Source organism: Juglans regia, chromosome 16, assembly GCF_001411555.2.
Source record: "Juglans regia cultivar Chandler chromosome 16, Walnut 2.0, whole genome shotgun sequence".
In the NCBI taxonomy this organism is placed as follows: domain Eukaryota; kingdom Viridiplantae; phylum Streptophyta; class Magnoliopsida; order Fagales; family Juglandaceae; genus Juglans; species Juglans regia.
Window position 1 is genome coordinate 8,334,454 of NC_049916.1, and position 26,142 is coordinate 8,360,595.

At 38.7% G+C, this 26,142-nt stretch overlaps 1 protein-coding gene across 2 annotated transcripts; it reads right to left on the reverse strand.

The window, feature by feature from the left end:
- On the reverse strand, positions 1-25,170 carry LOC108997630 (protein VAC14 homolog). Of its 2 annotated transcripts, none has more exons than XM_018973979.2 (20): positions 24,737-25,170; positions 24,481-24,594; positions 24,281-24,349; positions 20,643-20,732; positions 20,431-20,550; positions 20,262-20,290; positions 19,990-20,132; positions 19,800-19,894; positions 19,401-19,487; positions 19,080-19,187; positions 18,839-18,927; positions 18,553-18,634; positions 16,926-16,991; positions 11,474-11,589; positions 11,231-11,351; positions 10,457-10,618; positions 10,165-10,293; positions 1,872-1,940; positions 1,073-1,366; positions 1-471 (listed from the first exon to the last, which is right to left on the reverse strand). In XM_018973979.2, exons 1-20 carry the CDS (start codon positions 24,824-24,826, stop codon positions 382-384), a joined length of 2,163 nt encoding a protein of 720 aa, XP_018829524.1. In that variant the 5' UTR covers positions 24,827-25,170; the 3' UTR covers positions 1-381. The 2 variants fall into 2 exon arrangements, with proteins under 2 accessions (XP_018829524.1, XP_018829525.1); XM_018973980.2 differs by having other exon boundaries at positions 2-471; positions 24,281-24,346.
- Positions 25,171-26,142: the final 972 nt, after the last annotated feature.

Consider the following 26,142-nt stretch of genomic DNA (forward strand, 5'->3'; position numbering starts at 1 on the left):
TCTTAGAATTTGTATACATGAATGAGATGATTTCTTATTTTTATAAGATTGCTGTAACGGTCAGATATGAACGTCAAGAAACAAGCTGCATCTTCTAAAACAAATATCTCCCTCTAGCCCACGTGGTTTTCAATTAAAAAAAAACAACAGAACCACATGGGTTATATTTTGCTTACAAAGTAACATGAATAGCTCAGGAAAACCCTAGCTTCTCTTACTTCGAAACCCTTTTCATCGTCCCAACTTCCATAAAAGGAACAAACTACAACGATATACAATTTTACAAATTATACCAGATCACATCTCAGCAACGGCCACACATGCTGAGACTGAGTGTACAATTAGCCTTGACCAGGGGCAGGAAGCAGCAAATCCTGGTCGTCACTGCCCTGGGTTTCTCCTTGATCTTGAAGGAGGCCCAGTCATGTCCAATGCAGGAGGATGCTGAGGTTCCTCGGGTCTTTGCACCTCCTGCATACACAGCAAGCAACAGTGTGAGCGCAAAAATAGCAATAGCAACCTTAATGCAATTTGATAGTGAAAAGTTGAAAACTGAAACAAGGAGAAAACTAAATAGGGATACTAGAAATAAAATTACAGGTCTTGTGCAAGTTTTTGAGGTAGGCAACATGAAATTTAGCTTCTCTGTCAACCTAGCACCACACAACCCTATCAATTTGAAAAAGACAAACAAGTCTCTACTCCTACCGATGATTTCCTGTATTCTTCCTCCAACCCCTAGAACTCACATTTTTGTGACTGCCATAATAGCAGAAAGTGAGATTGCTTTTTGACAGAGCTGAATGCCCTTTTTTTCCCCTTTCCAGAGCAAAAGGCTTTAAAGAGGCTCTCTCAGAGCTTTGTGAATTATTTCCATTTCTCACTATTTTTCTTGTTTTCTTTTTGCTGTAAGAATAAGAACATGACAACATGGCAAGGCACTGATTTTCAAAATTGTCATTCAAATTTTTTTAATTAACTCACCTGAACTATTTTTAGCCAAAGCGTATTCAGATGTTTATGTTTATCAAGCTCACTAATACTGATGATATAAAAGAGAAGATCAACAAACCTTTGATGATGAACTAGAACTGTTGCGTGATTGTGCCTGCACTTTTGTGTGCACACGATGCTGGTGCTGCATTTGCTCAAATTGTTGTAGCCTTGCAGCGAAGTTAATTCCATTATGCGAACTTGCACCATCCTGGATCCCATCTCCATCCTCAGTGATTTGTGATCCACTTGGCATGTGATGTAGAACTTGATTGGGGTTCCCTGATGATGTTCGCCTTAGTTGCTCACCGTTGAAGGAATATGAAGGTACAGCTTTTAAACGGGTTCGCAGTATCTTAAAAGCGGCACTTTGCTGCATTCAAGTGTCAAATTCAAGGTAAGCTGTATGACTGACACAATTACAGCACAAACAACCCAGCAACTAGCATTAGGAGTAAGACAAATCTCCTTAGAATTTTGAACTGAGCATCATCCTGATTATAATTAGTTGAATTATCTACATTTGAAAATTCTTGTTTTCAGTCTTAAATTTGCAGCAATAGCTCAGAGTCCCCAGATTTTCCTATTCATCTCACAAACCACAACCGGATCATGCATCCTAATTCACAGAACTCCACGTTCCAGTTCCCCAAAACTGGAGATCCCAATGCGATGTGTTTGCTTGTTCATCATTTTAGAACCAAGAAGGGATATTTGGCTATGTTTGTATACATTAAGTGCATACCCACTTACAACATATGCAGTGTAGCAGAGGATTTCTCTTGCAGGGAAATATTTTTTATTATAGGTATTGCCGGGAAATATTTTCACCATTATTAAAGAGCAATTTGGAAGTATTAACTCTTCTGGAAACATACCTGGGGAAGCAACATCAGAAGGCCATACAAGGCCTTTAACAACCATATATATCTTCCAGGTTCAAGAAGCTGCAAGAACCACAAACTGTGGGTCAAGGAAAAAACATAAAAACAGTAACTTGGGGAGACAAATGCAGGAAACATGAAATATATTATCCATTTAATTAGAACAAAAACTGATCCACCATTAAGGAACATGATATATTAAGGATGCAAAAACTCTTTTATCCAACACCAAATACATCGAAAAATGTATAAAAAATCTTCATGCGTCACACAAATGTTCAACTAGAAAAACTCCCATATCAGCCAAGTGTGATTGTGCCTGTGCTTTAATATTGACTTCTCTGAAGAAAATACAAAAAGAGGTTGCTTCTGCAACCCTTTTTCCCTTTTTTCCTTTTTTAAATTTTACATTAGGATAGTCACTACAGATTAGTTTAAAAAATTATACTTAAAATCATGCGGGGAAATAATCCAAACAGGAAACCCTTCTCCAACAGGGTAAAAAGAGATGCAAGACAAATCCTAAGATTCCCCAAGTCCTCCCTCTCCTGCCGCCAGTCAGGAATAGAGTGAGGTGAATCCTGTATGTGTGCTAAGTGCTTCCCTTTCTATTAGCTAGGTATCTGGTTATGGACGCCTTTCCCTACATCAACAAACCTCTTATTTTGAGCAGGAGGATCCTTCTTTAATTTGCATTTTCCATTGAACAAATAAAGTCAAGATGAATCCAAATGACAATAACTAGTACTGATTATTAGAAACCCAAGGGAATATGAGATGGATAAATGAAACGAAAGAATATAAGATATTGGGGAATCTCATTTTTATCTCCTAGAAAGATAGTTGCTTTCATTAAAATGCCAACTAAATGGTCCACATCAAGACAGGAGGTGCTACTCTCCAAGCAGCTAAACAGCTTCCACTACCAAATTCCCAGCTACAAGAAGCCTGAAATCAATCGTGGAGCAAGAGTAACCCAAGATGTATATAAAAAGAACCATCATCGACAGCAGCTATTCCACACAACAGTGATTGGGAAATGGTCTACTGTTTCCTCATCCTGTTTGCATGTGTTTTGATAAGCAGCAGCAATTGAAAACAAAATTGTTCATATTCCAAGAAATTCTTCCACTTCTACACTTCGGAGGGAATGCTTACATGCCAAGTACAACTGGCTGTACTACTGTACTGCACCAAGTACAAGCTTCTTATCTTAGACTTGTCACTCCTACTTGGTTTCCATCAGATCATATATTCTCCAACTCGGCCACCATGAACATCATATAAAAGAGAAAAAGGGCATTTGACTTACTGTATTTCCCAGATGTGAACATACCAAACAACCCTCAAATTCCAATGCATTCCACTCCCTAATCAACTTATGGAGCACCACATACACGATAATGGAAATAAATCAGGGCATAATCCTTTACAACTCCCCATCAGATGTGTGCGCCTGCACCCACTGTAAAGGACTATACTCCACGAACTCAAGCCAGTTTATTCCTAATTGCTTTACAAGCTTGTTCTCACCACATTTTGAAAGGAAAAACACATCAGTAGTCGTAAAAGATTTCCAGCATTTCTCGCCGGAAGTAACCTTTTCCATTTTTTTTCAAAAGCTTTTCACTTTTCTTTTCTTTGTCTGTTTATTTCTCTCTTTCTATTATCATCTTTGTTCTCCATGTAGCATCGGGGCATGATGTGGAGTTTATGGGTGGATGCCAAGTTGTTTGTGTTTTATGCTGAGGACCAGGGGTTTTTCAGAATCACTGAGACAGGCAAGAGATTGACAAAGGCCATTTCTTTTAGAAATGGGCTGGCGGCTTGGTTTTTCAATACAGTGGAGGCATGCATTTCAATGGGAGGTCAAAAGGAATTTCTCAAAACCATTCGGGAAGGCAACTGTAGCTTTTTAGTCCAGCGTCATGCAAACTCCTTTGGTAATTTCTTGTAGCTCGAGGTTTATGGAGGAGGTGGTAGACATAGTGTTATGGTTCTACCTGAGGGAAATCAAGGCAGAGGGTGGGTTTGTTTTGCAAGAAAACTTGGGGACTTCTGTCACCTACCTTCCCCTGTTCTAGTGAATGGTAACAGAGGAGTAGAACTATCCATCGGAGGGCTAGCCGATAGGAGAGGGGAGCAACCCCAAGTCAGGAGGCTGTCATCTGAACCCTCGTGGTGTCGTATAAGGCTGCGTTGGTTAAGTCGGTGCCCTTATCGGCCTCTCAGGGTGATTGTTGCCACCGTGGTGGTTCAGGGAGGAGTGGTGAGTCTTCTGGTACCAAGTCTGGTTTTCCAGTCAATTGGGCTGCACGTTCACTAGCAACAGCTGGCAGAGTTCTCCTTCCCGAGGGTGATGCATCTGAAAATCATGAGAAGAGTGTTCTATTGGCTGTGAAAACCGAGTTGCTCGATGTGAAGGAGAAGATCAACCCTCTCCTTTTCATAGTGAATTTGGGTTTGGGATTACCTTTGTGCTCGGCCCTTCCTGACCCAAGCCTTTCGTTTTCTTCTGGGTCGATTTCATTGGGCCTCCCTTCTAGGCCTGCTGTCAAGGGACCAAACAGTGGTGGGAAAGAAAAGGTTTTGTTGGGGGTTGGGCCTAAGACAAATACTCAGCCCGTGTGGCGGGTTAAAACTTCTCCTGGCTTATATTCCCACAACAGAGGTACATCACCTTCTATAGGGCCCAATTCGTCAACGGGAGGCCCACCATCTCCGGGTCCAACCCAGAACCAGCCGATCGGTGCTTTCGATCATTTTCCCATCATTATCCTGCCGGTTTTGTCACTGGTGAATGAGGTTCTAGAGAAGGTGTTGCAGGATGCTTCTCCCTCGATTGTTATAGGCTTAGCTACCCTTTTTGTGGTGTCGCCACCGTGCAAGGGTGGCAATAATATGCAGTGAGGGGATTTTCCTTCGAGTTCTAGGCTTTCAACTATATTACAGATGGAGGAGACTGCAATTGTGCCTCTGGTTGACCTTCTCCCCTGTAGGTCCTGCCCTTTCCCTATTTTCTTCTCTTGGTGATCATTCTATTATCGCTGCTAGGCCCTTGTTTGTGGCTGCCCCTTTGGAGGATATCTCGGTATCGGGTTTTTTTGCTCTGTTTTTCCGAAAGCTATGGCAGCCAATAGCTGACTTAGTGAACATTTAGCTAGTCCAAGGTGTAGAAGTTGGTGTCGAGAGTGGTCTAGGGGATTGTGGGGAGGAGTCAATGCCTTTGTGCACTTTGACTTAGTCTGAGGAGGATGGTTGCAATTTTCAATTGGTGTCTAGGGAGGATGAGGTGGACCCAATGAATTTATGCACCTTGTCACCTTTGCCTGCAACGGGTGGATTACCTTCTGACAGGGTGATTAAGAAAGTAAAGGAAACTCAAGATTGTGTGGGGTATCTTGTGAGGGGTTTGAGGAGCAATACAGGGCATTACTCATTGCTATTGAGGAGGGTCATATTCCCTCCCCTAAATCTGCTTCAAGAAAAGAGAGAGAGCTTACACATCTTACTTGTTCAATTAATTATGGTATTCAGGAGGGGAGTGGCAGTAGAGGAAGATCTAAGGGAAGGGTGGTATCTTCCCATGAAGCCTAAAATCCTTTCTTGGAATGTTCAGGGTCTTAATGAGCCCAATAAGCAACTTCAGGTTAAGAATCTTCTCCGTCATTGGAAAATGGATATTGTTGCAGGAAACTAAGCTCAAGTTCATTGATCCAAGCATCATTACTAGTTTATGGGGTTGTCCATCGTGGGTTGGGTGTGCCTTGCTTCCAATGGAGCGTTCAGGGGCATTCGTATTATGCGGGATACGAGGGTGGTTGAGTCTATTGAGGAGTGTATTGGAAATTATATGGTGGCTTGTTATTTTAAGAATGTGGACGGTGGTTTTTTTTTTTTGGGCTTTTGTTGGAGTGTATGACCAAATGTGGAAAGAAATAGGAAGGACTTATGGTATGAGCTTGTTGGTTTGGGCAGTTGGTGGAACTTACCCTGGTGTATTGGCAGTGACTTTAATATCACTCTGTTCCCAAGTGAAAGATCGGGAGAAGCTCGGCAAAGTCTTGCTATGAATGAATTTTCTGAATTAATATTCGATATGGACTTGGAGGATCTACCTCTTGTCTGTGGTACACACACTTGGTCCAATAATCGGGCCTGGTCCCACTTGGACAGATTGTTGGTGTCCACTCCTGGGAGGCTCACTGCTCTACATTGCTCCAGAAGAAATTATCTAGGGTCTATTCAGACCATTTTCCTATTGTGCTGGATTGTGGGGGCATTCATGGGTAATAGATACTTTAAGTTTGAAAATAAGAGGCTGAAAGTTGAGGTCTTTGTGGAGAAGTTGAGATTGTGGTGGTCCTCATATCTCTTGGAGGGCTCACCAAGTTTTATTTTGGCTGGGAAACTCAGCCTTGAAGAGGGATTTGAAGATGTGGAATGCAGATATCTTTGGACATATTGATAGTCAAAAGCAGTCCCTTTTTGAGGATTTACAAGTTTTGGAGGGAAGGGAGGTGAGCGCTCCTCTTTTTGTGGAGTTTTGCAGGAAATTATCAATCACCACAGAGCTTGGAAAGGTGCTTTTAATAGAAGAAATCTCGTGGAGACAAAAATCACAAGCCCTTTGGTTGAAAGAAGGGGATAGATGTACTAAATTCTTCCATCGGGTGGTTAATTCTCATTGTTGGAATAATGACACTGAGATGCTTTAGGTTGATGGACAGGTTTGTTCAGATCATGATGCTATTAAGAGCCATATTGTCTATTATTATGAAGGTCTTCTTATAGAGCAATTCCCTTGGAGGCCTAAACTTGATGGTCTGTCCTTCGAGGATATCGATCAGTCGAGCTCTATTTGGTTGGAGGGACCTTTTGAGGTGGATGAGGTTTTTCAGGTGATTCGTGGGATGGCTAAGGATAAAGCTCCGCGTCCAGATGGGTTTTATATGGCTTTCTTCCATGATTGTTGGGAGGTTGTTGGAGAGGATATCATGATGATCTTTCATGAACTTCTCTTTTGGGAAGTTCGAAAAAAGACCTAATGCAACTTTTATTGCCCTTATCCCTAAGAGAGTTGGGGTTATGGAGGTGAAGGATTTTCGACCCCTAGTCTCGTTAATGGGGGGTGTACAAGATACTTTCTAAAGTTCTTGCTAACCGCATGAGTGCCTTATGAGTAGTATAATATCAAAACCCCAAAATGATTTTGTTAAGGGAAGACAAACTTTGGATTCAGTTCTTATTGCTAATAAATGTCCTCCTAGCCCTTTTCCATTATTGATGAGCCTCTCAAACCTCCGATACATACTGTCAAAGATATGAGCTCCACCAGCATCATCATCTTCAACAGCCCATCGTCCAGGACTTCACCCACCGGTTCGCCTTCTCCCGACAGCAAGTTCTGCGTGGTCGTCGGTTGTTGTCTGGAGGATGATGGCATATCGTTGCCGATAACAGGCCCATGGCCCTTTTTGGGGAGATACACTGTACAGTCGTACTATAAGTCTCTTATGACACTCTACAAGAACATTCCCATGGAAGAACATATAGAAGATCAAGGCCCCCTTAAAAGCTTATTTTTTTGTATGGACAACTTCATTAGGGAAGATTCTCACCCTAGATAATCTAAGGAAACGCCGCTTCATTGTATTGGATTGGTGCTACATGTGTAAAAAAAGTGGGGAGTCTGTGGATCATTTATTATTGCATTGTGATGTAGCCATGAGTTTGGAACGATATCTTTGCGAGAGTGGGACTCATTTGGGTAATGTCAAGAAGGCTTGTTGAATTTTTGGCCAGTTGGCAAGGAATCCGGTGTAATTCTCAAATTGCAGCAATGTGGAAGATGATACCGACCTATCTATGGTGGCACATATGGATGGAGAGGAACGGTCAGAACTTTGAGGATATTGAACAGACAATGGATGAGCTTAAAACTTTTTTTCTGCACACTTTATTCCATTAGTCGATTGTAATAGACTTTACTGGCATGAATGTACATGATTTTCTTGTATCTTTAGAAAGTCATGCCTAGGTGTGGCTCTTGTATATGTCCCGTGTACTTAGTTTCGCCTATTATCAATAAAATACTTATTTACTGATAAAAAAAAAAAAAAAAGAATGTTTGGATAGTAGAATCCAAGAGTGAACACCTGGCATCCTATGCAAATTATATATGAAGAAGGCTTATGATCATGTTAACTAGGTCTTCTTGTGTTACTTTGGAGGTGTGGTTTTGGGCCAAGATGGATTTCATGGATTAAACATTGTATTTCTACTACTGTCTATTTCTTGGTATTGGTGAATGGACCTCCGATGGGGTTTTTTAACAGTTCTAGGGGATTAAGACAAGAGGACCCTCTTTCCCCTTCCTTTTTGTCATTGTTATGGATGCTCTCAGTCGTATATTGGGTGCAGCTGTTAATGGAGGTTTTCCTTCTAACTTTTCAATGGGAGGTGTTAATATTTCCCACCTTCTCTTTGTTGATGATGCCTTACTTTTTTTGTGAGCCAGATAGTGGTCATATTCAAAATTTGAGGGCTCGAATGCTTTGTTTTGAAGCTGTCTTGGGACTGAAGGTGAATCTATCAAAGTTTGAAATGGTTCCTGTGGGTTCAGTGAATACTGTTTAGTGCTTGGCTAACATTTTGGGCTGTAAGGTTCCTTCGCTTCCCTTGAAATATCTTGATCTTCCTTTGGGAGCTGCTTTCAAGGTGAAATCTATTTGGAAGGGTGTGTTAGAAAAAATTAATAGAAGATTGGCAGGATGGAAAAGAATTTATTTGTCAAAGGGTGATAGAATCACTCTAATCAAAAGCACTTTATCTAACCTCCCTACATACTTTCTTTATTTCCGTTACCTGCAAGTGTGGCATCTCGTATTGAGAAAACCTTCTGCAATTTTCTTTGGGGAGGTATTGGGGAGGAAGCCAAGTTTCATCTTGTTGGTTGGGATGAAGTTTGTTCTCCGGTACCTTGTGGTGGTTTGGGGGTGCGTAACTTGAGGACCTTCAATAAAGGAGAAGTGGTAGTGGAGATATCACCTAGAAGGAGAGGCTTTGTGGAGAGTAGTTATAGATTCAAAATACGGGAGTATTAAAAGGGACTATTGTTCTAATGAAGTCAGGGGGCATATGGTGTGGGGTTGTGGAAAAATATTTGTTCCGGATCGGAGAGGTTCTCCAACTTCTTCAGATTTGTGGTTGGGAGAGGCCATGGTGTTTTATTTTTGGCATGGTGTTTGTTGTGGTGCAAGGGTTCTTAAGTAGGTTTTTCCCACTCTTTACCGGATTTCTAGTGACAGAGAGGCCATGGTGGCTGACTTGCAGGTGTGTTCCAATGGCTCTATCCATTGGAATGTCAATTTTTTAAGAGCGGCTCAAGATTGGGAACTTGGAACGTTTGCTGATTTCTTCGATTCATTGTATGCTATGTCTTTTGGTAATGTGGTCAAAGATATGATGATTTGGACTCCTAGCGGGAGTAAAAGGTTTTAAGTGCGATCCTATTATAAGGCCCTTTCAGGATTTTCTAATGATCATTGCTTTCCCTGGAAGAGTATATGGAATTGTAAGGTTCCTCCTAAGATTGCTTTTTTTATCTGGACTAAGTCCCTTGGGAGAATTCTCACCACTAAGAATTTGAGGAAACGTGGTCTCATCATTATGGATTGGTGCTTCTTGCGTAAGAAAAAGGGGTAATCTGTGGATCATCTATCATGACATTAAGGTGGCTCGGTTTTTGTGGGATGAGATCCTTAACCATACCGGGGTGGCATGGGTTATGCCTGGAAGAGTTATGGATATTTTTATGTGCTGGACAGGTATTAGGGGTAGCGTTCACATTGCCGCTGTGTGGAAAATGATCCCTCATTGTATTATGTGGTGTTTGTGGATGTAGAGAAATAATAGGTGTTTTGAAGACCGGGAGCATTCCTTGGAAGAGCTGAAAAGATTCCTTTTTAACACTATTTTCTTGGGTGTCGGTCATTATTTGTAATGAGAACAGTTTTCATGGTTTGCTTGTATTCATCACTAGTGCTTAGTGATAATTAGGCATATTCTGTGTATACTCTCTGTGTACTTGGGCTATGCTTATTTTTATTAATAAAGTTTTACTTTTACTTGTCAAAAAAAAAAAAAAGATAATGTCAGAAATATTGCTACTGGGATATATTTTGTTGAAGCTTCTACGAGAAAAGCCACCAACCAAGAAAGAATACATGAAATCACAAGAACCAAGTAGTAAGGCAAATTAGAACTCTGTCTTTAACTCGTGCACCTGTAATCTAAGGTAAGCAAAGATTGGAGTTTCCAGCAAGCGAATCAGCTTGTCCAACTGGACCAAAAATTTGACATTGATATCTTCCTCCACCAGAGAATGAATCACAGCACTTGCATGCTGGTATGTCTGCCAAGCAAGATAAAACATGATCCTAAGTGAACATAAAAGGTTGGAGAAACAAGATCGATAAATGCTGCTAGAATCTCCAAAAAAAGGGAAAAAAGGAGGGAATGTGACTGGGTGAGAGAGAGAGATGGAATAGTTCACCCAGAAATTTCAAACCACTCACCTGTGCTAATAAGCAAAGACTTATAATTGCCATGGGAGAATGACACCATGAAGCATATAGAGAAACAAATAAGTTTTTCCCAGCAGGATTTACCAGCGAGTCTTTTAAAAGATTCCGGAGCTCAGACAATTCGGAGGATGTGAGTAAAATTAAATTCAAAGCCTGAAAAAAAAAACATACAAGTGTGAAAGGGATAAACAAAATTCACCTTCTTAAGTAGCTAGAGATTTGATACAGCTGAAAAATTAAATAAAAACATAAAAGAGGATTTAGTACAATTGGAAAAATAACAATAGAGAAGAAAAAGTTCAATTGAAAAGCACGGACCAATTTAAAGCAAACTACGGGGACTAATTTTGTATTTAAGCTTAAAAAGAAACAAAAAATAAAAATTTTAAGAAAATAGAATTTGAAGACAAAGAATGGACTTTTGAAGACAAAGAAAGATCAATAGAGGAACTAAAGGCTTTCTTGTTTAGAACTCTTTGTACTTGGGCCAATTCCGTTAACTTTAATGGTCAAGATTTCCATGCTTTCCTTATTTCCAATGTTCCTACTTAGCTAGGACATTCTTTGTACTGAACATGGCTTTTGCCTATTCTTTTATTAATATACTTACAATTATAAAAAAAAAAAAGTTATTCCACACCATCTGAACTATATATAGGATGTTTGCTTCAATTAATTCAAAAAATTATAACAGAGCAAACATGTGTGTCCTTTGGTCACTCAAGGACTAAAAGGTTTATACAATTATCAGATAATTGACAGAACCTGAACCATAATAGATGCAAAATCTAGGTCAGATTCAACTTCGAGTATGGTTGAGAGTTCACGGTAGACCCTTTCAGCATCTAAAAGTACACAAAGCCGACGGATTATTAGAGCACCACGCCTGAGTAAAGAACAAACATGAATTAATTATAGGAGAAAGAAATAATACATTTAAGTTACTATTTATTACAAATCAGTAATACTAGACTTAAGAGAGCAAGAAAGAGACAGAAAGAAACTCACTTCTCCAGAAGAGAATTGTCCACTCGGAAATTATGTACGAGGAAAATAACAAGTTGGCGGAAGTGTGGAGGATCTTCTGCTATGCATGCATGAACCTCAAGAACAAGGAGCACAACCTGCAGAGATCCATCATTGCCAAACATTTAACAGATATAAACCATCAGATAATGCATTTTAGTTTTCCATACATACAAGTTTCTCCATATACTTCAACGAATTAATAGAGTGCAAACACAATAAAATATTGAAGTTCTCCTTCACATTTTAGTAATTAAACACGTGCTTTCACAAATATATATAGGATCTTAGAGATGTATGTTGGAATGGAACAAGCATAATACTTTGAATGTATTCCATCATTAACATCGAAGTTATCTGAATGCCTCTCTTCTAACTAATCAAGCACATACTTTCACTAAGACATTAATACATGCCCAAGATGTGGCCACTTCAATACCCGAAAAATATGAAGTTTGTTCAAATCCTTTGAACGAAACCGTTGTTGTAAAAACTGTTTCATTCAAACTATACCTCGTTAATCATCTCCATTGATCACAAAATCATCTACATACACGACAAGAAGATATCTGGCATCAATATGTAACCGAAATAATGAATGATCTGATTGACATCTCTCAAAAACAAATTCCAATACCGCCTCAGTGAATTTTCCAAACCACGCTATCAAAGCTTGCTTGAGACCATAGAAAGCTTTTTTTTTTTTCTATTTTTTTTATAAGTAAATTTATTAATATCAATAGGCGTAACCAAGTACACTAGATGTATATAGGAGAAAACACCTAGCCCATAATAGTAAGCCCCTAATGAACAATAAGCCCATAATAGGGAACAACACCCAAGAGGGAGAAATTAGAAACCTATCCAATTTACACCAAGCCCAATGGGGGCAAAACGTACCTCCCCAAAGTCACTGTAAATACCCCAACCCCTTGTTTCCCACATAACTAATACTCCACCCGAAACTTCCTCCATTGGGCAAAACGTACCTCCCCAAAGTCACTGTAAATACCCCAACCCCTTGTTTCCCACATAACTAATACTCCACCCGAAACTTCCTTAGAAGCTAAATAGGACCATTCTACTTAATCCGAATGATCCTATGAGAACGGAGGAAGGCTTCATAATACAACTGGTCCTACCCTCCCTCTAGTCCTCCATCGACTTGGATTACCTCCCTTAGCCGTACTTGATTGCCCAAGTAAGACGCTTTAACTCCCTGCTCTTCTTATATCTTGATTTTGTTTCAAGTAAGTGACCCGACTCAATTGCAGTGAGTAGTGCTATGAATTGGTCGTCAAATCCTCCGCATGTAATCCCCATACATTGCTATATTTTGTTAACCTTTTGCAAAACCCAATCCGATGATAACCCAACTGTAATTCGATGGAAGAGATAACAGAGGGACAACATCTTCTCCAAACTCAGCTCCCAACTGTACACCAGGCCCTAAATGTTCCTCCTCACATGGCACCAACGACAAACCCACAATTTCCTCCACACCATCTCCTGCATACAAATCCCACACCTCCTCAACAGCTCCATTGTTGCTGTCACAAGATGCCTGAAGAGATATTGACAAATTAGTTCTCTCCATCATGAGTGGTGAGTCCAAGGTCATTGGAGGTTTTGGGTTGGCGGCAAACCCATAAAATCCCCCAAATCTCAGCAGTACATCAAGTTCCTTCACCTCTAGCGTGGGTGTCGTCGTTTTGTCAGAGTAAACATTGATTGGAGGTGTGCCACGCCACTCCGACAGACCCTACACCTCCCTCAAGCCTTGGCATTACACCATTTTTCTTCAACTCTGGTGTGGTTGCCATCGTTTCTTCAGGGAGAACACTGACCAGGGGTGTAACACTGACCATCGGCCCTTTCTGTGTCACCCATGGTGGAGGGCATTCCATTTCAGCCATCTCTACGCCGATACCCAACATAGAACCCACTTCGAATATAGATGACCCAACTTTCCTTTTGACCCGCCACACTCCTGAATCTGGTTATAGGGATTGTGCCAAACCCAACTTTCTTTTTTCCTTTATCTGGTTTTAAAAGATTCGAGCTTATCTTGGGCTCCCTCTTATTTTTTTTTCTATAGAGAATAGCGGTGAAGCGCCATGATATAGGCCTTACAGCCCTGTTATTGCCAGCCGAAAGCAAGTATGTTTTAGTAGATAAAACGGAAACCGCTGCCGTCAACTCGACAATCAGGTTTTTCATCTCCTTTAATGTACTGTACATCTCTCTTTCAGCCATAATGCCATTGGGAAAACCAATACCATCCCTTGTTTCATAAGAAACGGCTCTTACGCTTTCATAGGAGTCAGGCCCCTTTTGCTGGTTCTGTCCATGCGTGATCTATAGGGGCTCCAGACCACTTTCATAGTTCCCCATCTTGCCCCTCAAATCAAACTGAGTCACCGAAGCATGACCCCCGTATTCAGAGTTGCCGCGTATGATTGCCTCGCCACCATGGTTGTGCTTGGGTCTTTTTGTTTCAACTCCAAATTGATGTTCTCATGACCGGATGTATTCTTCTGGCTTTCCTTTCCCTCCATAACCCATCATCATGAATGGAGAAAAACAGAAAAGCAGCTCTACGCAACTTGACAGCAAATTTCTCCCAACCTAGACACTTTCATACCCTTCCGAAATGACTAGAACACCCCGCCGGCCTCCTCCACCATATTCGGTAATGGTTAGATATCTACCATGTACGTTGGAGCATCGTTGAGCCATGAAGGCTCTGTTTCCTTCACGTAAGTGTTTTATGAATTCCAATTTTCTCTCCGCTTGCTTCCACTGTAGCTGCCAGCCACCTTATACCACTACGACCCATAACTACAGACCCCCAAACCCTTCTACTCTTCTCTATAATTTTTATTGAGGATCTCCATGTTCTTGGTGAAAACTCAAAAGCCTTCGATTCCACCCAAAAATGCACAAATTGACCCATAATAATCTTCAAACCTTCGATTTCAAATGTAAAGGCTTCCTAAGCTCCATTCCTATACGTTCAGTCAAAATTGGTTTTGATTGGACATGAACTATATAAATAGCTCTTTTTTTTATTGAACATGAACTCAAAAGCTTTTTTCTTTTTCTTTTAAAGCTTACAAACAGATCCCTGATACTCCCCACCCCTAAGCAAGAAACCCAAGTGGTTGCTCCAATTAAAACAAAGCACCGAGCATTAGCCAACAAAGAGCATCCTCAATGGCTTGGCCAAAGTTAAAGGATGGCTAAAATTTAGATAATCTGTGCCAAAAAGACCCCACATTGGATTGGGCATCTCTAAAACAATTTGGACTTCTGCTACAGTGGTTGGCCAAAGATGGAGAACCACAATTGATTCACTAAACATTAAAATATTAATTTCTCACTCCAACCACTTGTAGGTGTTTATGTAGGTGCAAATTTTTTATTGACATTGGAATGGGTATGTTGCTAGATATTTGGTTAGTGAATAAGAAATTTTGATAGAATTTTAGATAAGTTTAATCTCAATTTTTGGTTATTAGCAATAAATGACCTTTGAAAATATGATTTTTTTTAATATTAATTTAATTAGAATATAATTATTATTAATATTAAATTGGTAAAATTATAAAATGTGATACAAATAAATTAAATAAAAAAATATTAATTTAATAATATTTTATTATTATATAGAGAATGAATGGCTAATCCAATGTGGGGATTGAATTTAAATGGAATGGGCAAATGCAAAAAAGTGTGATATTGGCTAAATTTTGAAGATGCAATTGGCCAAGCCAATGAGGATGCTCTAATATTGTTGTGCATCAATGGTATACAAAAATAACGTGTGATATTGAATTTCCACCATTTCCATATGGTAGAAGACCAAAGTTTACAAGAATATAAGGGAAATTTAACAGACTGCCAGTGAATGCTCTTTATTTCAGGAAGATTTCACCAAAGAACTCAAGCCCCTATTCGATTACTGCCACATTCAGCCTCTCAATTTCATGTGCCTCTGCTGAATTTTGATTCCTCTTAGGATGTCTTCACGCATCCTTACTCGACTGTGTTTAATAGAACTTTAAACAATTGAGCCATAATATTTGAAATTTTCTTCTTTCACTCTATTTTTCGACGCATGATGATGATGTGGATGCATCTCCAGCTTCTCCCCTAAATGGAGGAAGATTTCCAAGCCTATTGTAAGATTTCTGTCAATGCCTTACATGTATATGTACAGTAATTTGTGTGTGGTAGATTGTGTGAGTTGAATTTGACGTTTGGCAGAATTTTTTGCAGAGGGGGTACAAAATTGGTGGATAGGTTTTTCCCCGTGGTTTTGATATATCATTGACACTAGATTCTTCATTTTTTAGGCATCTTTGAACAGCCAAGATGGCTGGAAACATATAATTGACCCAATTATACAAGCCACTTCCTCGCAATAATCCTTCTCAACTGTGATTTCCATAATGAATAGATGTATTTCTCTCAAGACATGTAGTCATCCCTCTTATTGAGGATGTCCTTTAAAACTCAGCGTCTATTATATTTTTCTTACAGTCATTTTGTACATGTTCATAGTTGGTTGCTCTGCTTTTGAGGCCAAAGAAGGATCACGGTTACAGGTTTTATGGGACATATATCACCACTCTGTCAGATACACTGTCATCATCCTAAGCATTGTTAACACCTTTAAAGGTTTTGACATCTTGGAGCCCAATGATAAGTGGAAGAAGATATAAATCGGAATTCTAATTTTCCCCAGGCATCAATGCAGCATTTTAGAATCTATAACTTGGTACATTGTTAGCAAAAGAAAAAAGATGAGCTCAGAGAAGTACCCCTCCTATGGCTCTCCTATTGGAAAGGAAAGGAAGAGTTGGATTGGCTAACTCCCCCACCAAAGGTTTCTGGTGATATTCAGAAGATGATTTGGGAGGATTCTACCATAAAGAATCTAAGGTGTAGATAAAAGTCCACATGGGGTTCTTGGACATATTTTAAAGAATTGAGTTCTTTATTGGGTGTTTGGTGCTTGGGGATCAATGGCTTTTAGGTATGTTATCAAATTACTAGGTAGATCAAGTTAATGGTGGTGTCAAGAGCTGTTCACTTCACTAATTAATAGTAGAGTTGTAACATTTGCTAAAAGATGTTCCCATAGTGCATTTCACCGTGTGAGCTGTTCAACTCAATTTCATCAAAAAAAGGAAAAGCATCTGCTCTTCTATATAAACTCATTAGATGCTTTTACTCTTGCATTTTGCAAGATGAAAATCAAACGCTTAATCAAATAGGTTATTAGACAACCCAAGAAGTTTATTTACGTATACAATTTGATCTGAATTGGTTTTCTTAGTCTCTACACAATTCCCGCACATGGCACAGGTCCACAACTAATGATGAAACAATAAGGGATGAAAATGTGCAAGCAGGAAAAAAGGATTACCTCATCAGAAGGATCTGAAAGCGCTTTCAGAAGGGTGTCAAATATGTCATCAAGGGAACTCAAGACCTGTTTCACATAGAAAATAAATTAGAATGTTATTGACCTCAAAAAAAGAAAGGGAAAAGTTAACCGCAATCAGAAATTCAGAGCAAAACAACAGGCGAAAATAAATGACAGAGCAATCAATTGGTAAAAGTGGGCTTATTACAAACTTTCACCTCTTCCTGATTTGGTACACCACTTAGTTTGCTATCTTTTATCAGTAATATTAATTAAAGAAGGTAATAAATGAAATACCATGTAACCAGGTCAGGTTACACGTGCTTTTTTCAAGTATGGCTTAGCCAGAGACCATGTTGATGTACATATTTCATGTCTTTTTTCACTTCTTGGCACTACATATTTCATGGCACGTATACAACTTATATCTCAGTCACGTATTCCAATAGCTGTATTGAGCTAAGCCAAATGCCTGCACCAACAGTTGCAAATGAGCTGAGAGAAAAACCTGTCTATCCAAACACACCTCAATAAGAATACAGGAGCTTCACTTCCGCATAAGCCATTAAAATATAAGTTCAAGCTTGGCTCAACAAAACCAAGCTCAGAAGCTACTAAACTAGCTCAAGCATGTTACCCCCAAGAAGTTGCTGGCAACAAACTTTTTAGGAAACAAGCACACTTCGAAGCCCCGCCTCAAACTTAAAAGCTGAAATTCAATAAACTAACCACTGATCATTGTCAAGACCATCTGGCAGGCCCTCATTTTTAGAACCTAAGTTGCAAAGGTGGAAAAGGCAATTTATGGACAGGTCACATACATTAATTGCTTTCTTTTCCAATATGGGATGCATTGCATGAAGTAAAGCATTGCCATATTATAGCTAATTGATGAAGCTCCCAGATTTACATTTGATAAATATAATCATTATAAGCCTCTTTCCCTCATTTGACACAGCCTAATTTTGACCTACAACAAGCCAGCTGGCAAGCTCGACTTCTTTTTCATAACAATTCTTAGTGTGGCTTGGGCTTAATTAGTTTAATAGGCATACAGGAGTTTGCAATCGGTGCCCTTTTAAGGAAAATTTCTAGAATATCCTCCCAACTGCCATTAATAACATATAATGAAGAGTCTCACCTTATGCATGCATAAATGTGCTAGATTAAAAGAAGTGATTTACACCATGTAATGGTAGAAAATTCATATCCCACTCCCTAATTTAAAAAGAAAATTGGCAATGAATGTGAAAGAAATAAAGCACAGTTAAATTGCAATAGCAACCTATTTGGTCCCCTATCATCAAATACCCAACAAGGAATCAACCAAACCAGGAGTCCGATGTATAACTAACAGACTCCCCAATAAAATTGTCAATCGGAACCAGATCAAATAATAGCAAGGAGTTAAGGCAGGCAACTAAACAAACAAAAAGGCACAGTGGCAATAGATTTAGATCGCTTTAAATCCCAACAAACATTTCAAGGAGTAAATTGTGATTAAACACCAATTGAAAAAACGTTCAATCAGTACATCACTTGAACAGAGTACAACCATAAACATTATGTCAAGACAGGAAAACATTGAACGCAACCTCATATATATTATCCATAGTTGTGCAGTTACCTCCGTGCGATGTCTCTTTAGGAGGGTTGAAATCCAGTGCAGTGCTTCGATTCGAGTAGCCTCCCATTCACCAGATAATTGCCTGATCAGTCAAAATCACAAGTAATCACCATCAAATCATTGTGTATACTAGCCATTTTCAGGGTAACATCATAATCAAGGCAAACAAGAAACTCTTGTGAGTGCTTCTCTTTAGCTCCGCCTGAGGAGACATGCTATATATACCCATAAAAGTACAGATTTCTAGTTACATTTCAAGCCTAGTTTTTGGTTTTAAAAACCACACCTCCTTGCAATAGTGAGGATTGCTCCTACATCGAATCTTTCAGCTGGATCAGCCATTGAACGAAGCTCTTCATTGGTTTCACGAGCAACCTTATGAAAATATAGTGTATTTAGCGGAACAGGGAAAACAATGATTTTGTCGCAAAAACTAGATAGCATCACTGCAAAATTTAGGAATAAAATAAAACACAAAACCTTCTCCTTAAAAGAAAAGTAAAAAGTGAAAGCTCAAAACAACCTACCACTCTAATTTTCTCTTCTTTATCAGATATGCAGGGCAAAATGGCTCCAAGAATATCAGCATAATAAGGAACAAGCTGGTCCCCGCCAAGTTTTACAAACTCATTTATCTGAACAGTCAAGAATTATGTAATTGTTATCAATATCAAAGAGATTACATTAAAGAGATTAATTGTCAGTAAATCTAGAAAAGGTGCCAATATTTAATCTCCAATCAGATAGAAAACTATATATCGGAGAGTACTGCTGACTAAAAATAGCAGAGTATTCTCTCTATGGTGAGTAGCAGAATTCTCTCTTTATGGTGGTTCAACATAACTCACCCATGTGATAGCTGTTAACCGAGTAAATTCATCCTGAGAAGCTGCTCTCTGTACCAGTATTTCTGCCATGCGGCCATAATCTACAGACTTCAAGAGTAGCACTGCTCGAGTCAGAAATTTTTTTTTGATTGGTAAACAAGAATTTTATTAATGAGAATAATAGGCAAAGCCCAAGTACACAGGACTCGAGTCAGAAAGTTACAAAAGAACAAAACTATGTTGTTTCTATGTAAAAATATTTCGCACTGATGCATAATAAGGCAATTCTTTGTTCGATTCCTAATTCAAAGGGCAAAAATCTTATGACAAAAACCATATCAGATGAAAATAAATTACGGGCCCAAGAAGTTTAGATACTATATACATCAAAAGTTGGGATTATGTTAACAGAAGCCTTACTGGAGAGTTCTTGATCTCTTGAAGAAACTCTGAAAGAGCCGAATCAGCTTGTTGCCGTATTTCATGGCTAGAATCACTTAACATATTAAACAAACCTGAGATTTATCAAAGATGTGGTAAGTTCATACGCACTGAAAGAAAAGAGCAGATATAAAAGAAGATCCTCAGCTCCAAATAATGGAACAATTACCATCAAGAAAATCAGGAAGGAAACCCAGCATGTCAATATCTGGAACACTGTCCAATACCGTGATCCATCCTACTAAAAACTGCCGGACATAAGGATTTAGAACATTCATTCGTTCCCTTAGCAGGGGTATAAATTCTTCAATGCTGAGGAAGAAAGAATATAAGTGGTTGTCAAAATTAAAACAGTCACAACAGTTGGTAAACTTGTCTTATGATCTCTGGAATCTTAAAAAATACAAGTTAATTGTCTTAAACAGGATTAAGATGGCACACCTGAATTGATCACTTTCAGTAACAATGTCCTGTTTCATTAGAGTAAAATCTGAGAATTGATTTAACAAATAGGAAAGACTATTTTCATAAACTACAGGGATAACCCAACAATATGTTCTTTTCTTGTACAAGTGTTGGACAATGGGAGGATCCTGGAATAATTGGTTACCTTCACAAGCCGATCCAAAAGATGAGCAGCACTTTGTACATTGGCATCTGAGTCTGCCGAGAGCTTACACAATGCATCAAAAATCTGATTAAAGAATATGATGAAATCCCCTCTTACAACCTGGCATCAGGGCATCAGCAAAAGATAATGTATAAAGCCCACCACACATTCAAAAGAACAATCTGTAAATAATTCTGTGAATCCACCCTCACCTTTGCGATATTATATAGAGCTTCACAAGCATAATAGCGAACTCTGCTATCTTGGTCAGAAAAAGACTTAAGCACAGGTGGCACAATTTGCTGGCAAAATGGATCACAAGCAAAAGCATAATTAAGGAAAAGGAAATTATACGAATGCATTAGGGAAGATAGACAAAAGAATTACATGTTCAATGAATTGCAACTTAACCGAGTTATATCCTTAAAAAGTCTAGCACCAATACCACAATCAGCAAAAGATTGGTCCTCTTCAGTATTTCAACGGTACAAACTTCCCCATGATTATACAGCAAGGAAGTCTTGATTCTAATTACCAAATTATGTAAGTTGAAATGTACGTAAGCACTTGTGAGTGTTACAAACCATTCCATAGACTATCAGTATCTATAGCATGCCAAGACAAACTTTTGGGTCCTTTTTTCTTTTTTTGGTAAGTACAAACTTTTGGGTCCTTTATATTTCTTAATCAAGACCCTGCACAACTAACGTCATTCCAACATTCAAAACATGAATTATAAGAACGTAGCTGTGAGTGCAGCCTTTCATGTAGCACTCAATTCTGCTAGTACTAACGATAAAAACGTTCAAAGCCTTTTGTTTAGACGCTTCTGGCTTTTCTTTCGAGATCAGCTTCAGGAACAGAATTCAACTCCTTTCCGGGTACAGGTCAAGCAGAAAAAATATTTCATCCTTCTAGTTCCGGAACTCTAGCTCAAGCAGATCATAACTAAAACATCTATGACTAGTGCCGTAAGCCAGCTCAAGCGATTCAGCAATGGTTGTACCCAGAAAAGCGGTTTATACAACTTTAGCCAATGGAAGGGATTTTGTAGTGTGAGTAGCATTTAGGGTTTAGGGAATTCTGCACATCATGTTTCTTTTTTCTCTTTTCTTTATTCCTTTCCTTTTAGCCCTTGTAAGGCATCAACTCTCTATCCGTCAAATACATAACAAATACATGTAAACCTCAAAATAGACACAGTGATTGAAGAAATAAAGTGTTTTTGGCACTTTGCTACCATCCTAAATGTTATATTGATATAGCAGCAATATTGACTCATACAAAAAGGAAGAGTGTGCTCACAAGTCAACTCAGTTAATGCAGCAACATCAATGAAAGGCCTCCATTAGTAAATTCTTTATTGGTATCAGCCTACCAAGGCAGATGCACACTATCTTTGCACACAAGTAACAAAATCATTACCAAAAGAAAAGTAATAACAGGGTACATGAGGATCTCCAACAGTTATAAACTAAATTAAGGGAGGTGGTGGTCGGCAAGGATCCTCAATGATTCCAAAAGGAAGAGGAGGTAGAGGATGGTTTGATTCTTGTGAGAAAGTATCTTCTCCAGCTTCTAAGGGTGGATTAGGAATTAGGAACCTACTTTTATTTAGTCGTGCACTCTTGAAAAAGTGGATTTCAAGATATCAGAATGGGAAAGGGCCTTGTGGAGGTCACTTGTAGACTCTAAACACGAACACTTGTGGGGTGGATGATTTTCTAATGAAGTTCAAGGACCTTATTGGGTGGGACCTAGAAAGAACGTTAGAAAATGATTGGGAATGTTCTATAACCAAACTAGATTCAAAGTGAGAGAGAGAGCCAGGATTAGATTCTGGCATAATTTGTGATGTGGTCATAGGGCTCTTAGGGAAACTATCCCGAATGTGTAGTGTTAGTCACGTTAAGGATGCTTCAGTAGTGGAACATTTGGAGATTTGTAGGGATCTCACTCAAGTTTTATTAGACCAGCTCATGATTGGAAGATGGATGCCTTCACTGCATTCTTTACTTTGTCATATCCCACTAGTTTGAAAAGTGGAGGTGATGAAAAGCTTCTTTGGGCCCCTTCCAAGAAAGGGAATTTCAATGTTCATTCATTCTTAATGTCCTTATTCTCCATGGCAACAGTCCCTTTCCTTGGAAGAGGATCTGGCAAACTAAGGTCCTTCAAGAGAAGCATTTTTTGTTAACAGGTTCTCTAGGAAATATAATACACCATAGAAAATCTAAGGAAGTAGCATATTGTTGCAATTGATAGGTGCTGCATGGGTAACAGGAGTGGGGAGATCCAAGGATCACCTTTTAATGCATTGTGATATGGCAAGTGCTATTGGAGTGCTTTTTCAGCTGGGTTGATTTGGCTTGGGTCATGCCCAAGAAAATAGTGGACCTTTTCGACTCATGGAGAAAAGTAGGTTGTAGTCCATAAATTACAGCAATATAGAAAATGGTTCCTACTTGCCTCATATGATGTATTTGATGGAATTGGGAAAATAATTATAGAAGCTTTAATAATCATGAACATAAAATTACATGAGCTTAAGATTTTCTTTTCTTTTCTTTTTCTTTTTCTTTTTTTTTTTCTTTGATAGGTAAAAAGAAGTTTAATAAACCAAGTAATTAGGTATGGCCCAAGTACACAGTGAGTATACAAGAGAAGAGCTTAAGATTTTCTTCTTCAACACTCTTCTCCTTTGGACAGCTTCTATAGACTTCAATTAGCTAAATTTACATGATTTTCTTGTATCATTTTTGCTTTCTATATAGGTTTCTTCCATTCTTTCTTGAATACATTACGTGTAACTGGAATATACTTTTTGCATTTACTTACCAAAAAAGTTAAGGGTGTGTGAGATTCTGAGTACAAGAAGGAATCCAACTCTTTGATGAATTGAGATGGGAATCCAACTTTATAAAAAGATTAAAAACTAAAAGCAAGAGCGACTTACTAAAAATATCATCCTAACAGGAACTCCAATACTTCAGAGCGGGAGAGAGAGAGAGAGAGAGAGAGAGAGCTCAAATATCCCCCTCCTCCCAACCACAAAATATGAAAATTCAATAACAAAATGCTAAAGATTTACACCATAGCTAGCAAAATCTATAAACTAACATAACCCATATATCTAACAGCAATAATGAATCTATATAAAAAGTAACGTTGTGCTATAGTGTTTTCGAGTGGAAAATATGATTTTTGTACATGGGAGAAGATTATTTGACCCCAGGTGATACAAATTCAAAGTTATGGCCAGTGGAGTTGAACTGTAAGTTAAAAATGACCATGACAATCAATGAGATAATAGTAGTTGATAAAGCATGCTGACAACAACAAAACACCTAAAGCCTCTAAGAGTAAGTTGTAAAGCAGGGTTTCTACGCCCCTTACAATTACAATTAAATATGGAATGAAAGCAAGCCCTTTTCACTATCTATCATGGATACTTTTTTGTCCTTGCACACCTTGACTAGCACATGCCATACACAACCAACGTCAAAACCTGTACTCTATGTCGAATAAAGAGGCACATGACTATAGGGGCTCATCAGGTACTTTATAATTTATTGCCAGCATAACCGTTTTGTAATACCATAAGCAATATCACAATAGGACCAGGTATCATTTCCACTTGTTGCACACATTGTAATTAATTTATCTGCAGGTCAAGAAGTCAGTGTTCCAGTCATCCATGCTTAGCCCAACATGTCCATGCCTATCACTGGATTAGATAACCAACACTTCAACTTACATCCTGTTTAATTCAGAGAACAAGCTGCTACAGGAAGCTTATACGTTTCTAGTGAGATTCGACTCATTCAGAAATTTGTCTCCAACTCCTTACCTCGAGATGTTGAGCTGCTTCACTAGTCAACCCAACTGTCGCAGCAGCTAATCCTATCAATCCTCCCTGCTTCAAACAAAAAAATGCAACCAATTTAACTCCACAAACCTAAGTGCAAACCAAATAGCGTTTAAAGTTTAAACACACAAATTCCACACAGCTTCACCAATTCAATTATTACTCCTAATTCATTGAGATACCTTCCGGTGATTCGCCTGTGGCGAATATGTAAATTCGGTGGCCAACAAATGGATCACCGCCGAAATCTTGTCGTGATCCCCAGCCGCCGCGAGCTGCTTCACAATTCCTTCAACCTATACACACATAACACAGACACATATTATACGCATATGCAAGTCCTCCAAGATCCAATAAAAACCACCCAAAACCCTAGAGAAATTACCAAAGTGGAGAGAAAAGGGTAGAGGGTGTGAGAGAGAGAAAGGATTGTGGTACCTCAAGAGCGGCATTCTTGCGCTTCTCGTAGAGCTTGTCGGAGAGATTTCGAAGCACGGAGGCGGGAATCACAGAGAACACGTCGGCCATAGCAAACCCGTCCGATAGAACTATGCCCCCCTCCCCCAAGAAATCCAAGAATTTCAAAGTCGTTTACGGATCTTCTCCTGCTCGAATCGGAACATTTCTCTCTCAAGGGTCCTTAAAGTTTTTCCTTATTCCAAAGATCCCGGAATCGACGAAACCGATAATGGAATCGGAATTGTAACTTTGGGTTTTGACCCAAATTTGAGAATTCAGATCTTCAACAAAAATAAATTAAAATTAAAATTCCCACAGATTCCTTCTTCTTTTTTCCTTCCGACTTTTCTTTTTTTCGGTCTGTAAAATGAGTCTGTGTCACAGTTTCTTCTCTCGGCCTCGCAGTCGCCGCGACACAGTAATGTGAAGGCGCTAAAGTAGAGTGGTTGTGGGACGTCGAAACGGTGGTGGAGTATGCGTGTGATTAAAACGTCCCCGTTTTACTTACTTTTATGTGGAATTACCGAATTTATTCAAATTACAATCACCTCAACTTTATTATAGTTTCAACCATTGTTCTCCAATTATTATTTTTTTTTTTATAAGTATTGTTCTCCCATTATTAAAAAGTTGTAGTGTAAAAAAAAAAACAAAAAATGACCAATTAATACAATTTTTTTCATGAAGGGTATTTGTGTAAACTTTTTAGCGTCTTGAGAGGATTGTTGAAAATTAATAGTTTAGGGGAACGATAATAAATTGGGCAGTAAATTGAGGAAGTAATATAGTGACATCTTAGGTTGCATTTCAGTAGTGAGATGATTTCAGATATTCTGTGAATAGTAATAAAAAATAATGATAAAATAATAAATAATAATAAATGGTAGTAAAAAATAATAATAAAATAATAAACAGCTGCCCAAACTAGCCCTTAATCTCGATCTCCCCCGAAAGAAAGACTTTACGGCAGCATCTAGATGCTGAGGTGATCAGATGATCTGAGTTAATATATGAATAGTAAAATTTGATGGATCTCATTAAGATATGTTTAAATGTAAATATATTGAAATATATGTTTGAATGTATGAAGTAGGTTGAGATGAATTAAACTTTTTATAGAAATAAAAAAAATAGTGAGTCTTGACATCCAAACATCAATCCCTTGGAGTATGTTCTACCAATTGCGTGAGGATGAAACCACTAGATGGCACTAATCCCGACTCTCTATAGTCGAAAATAATGGCTATAAACTTTTTTTTTTTTAACCTGATAATAAGATAGAGTCGGATATTGAAGATCTCATGCTTCTCTAACCCAAATTTTCTAAAATAGAGTAGTTTTTACCATCAAATTATCTATGAAAGTGTAATTACTATCTTCCATAC

Bases quoted from the DNA above. Each gene is read 5' to 3' on its own strand.
- LOC108997630 (XM_018973979.2), bottom strand. From the start codon at position 24,826: ATGGCCGACGTGTTCTCTGTGATTCCCGCCTCCGTGCTTCGAAATCTC. The intron at 19,895-19,989 runs GTAATTGTTCCA...GATAAATCTCAG, and splicing joins CCTTCCTGATTTTCTTGATG to GTTTGTTTAATATGTTAAGT. The intron at 18,635-18,838 runs GTGTGGTTTTTA...TTGACTGATCAG, and splicing joins ATCCTCACTATTGCAAGGAG to GCAATTATCTGGTGAATGGG.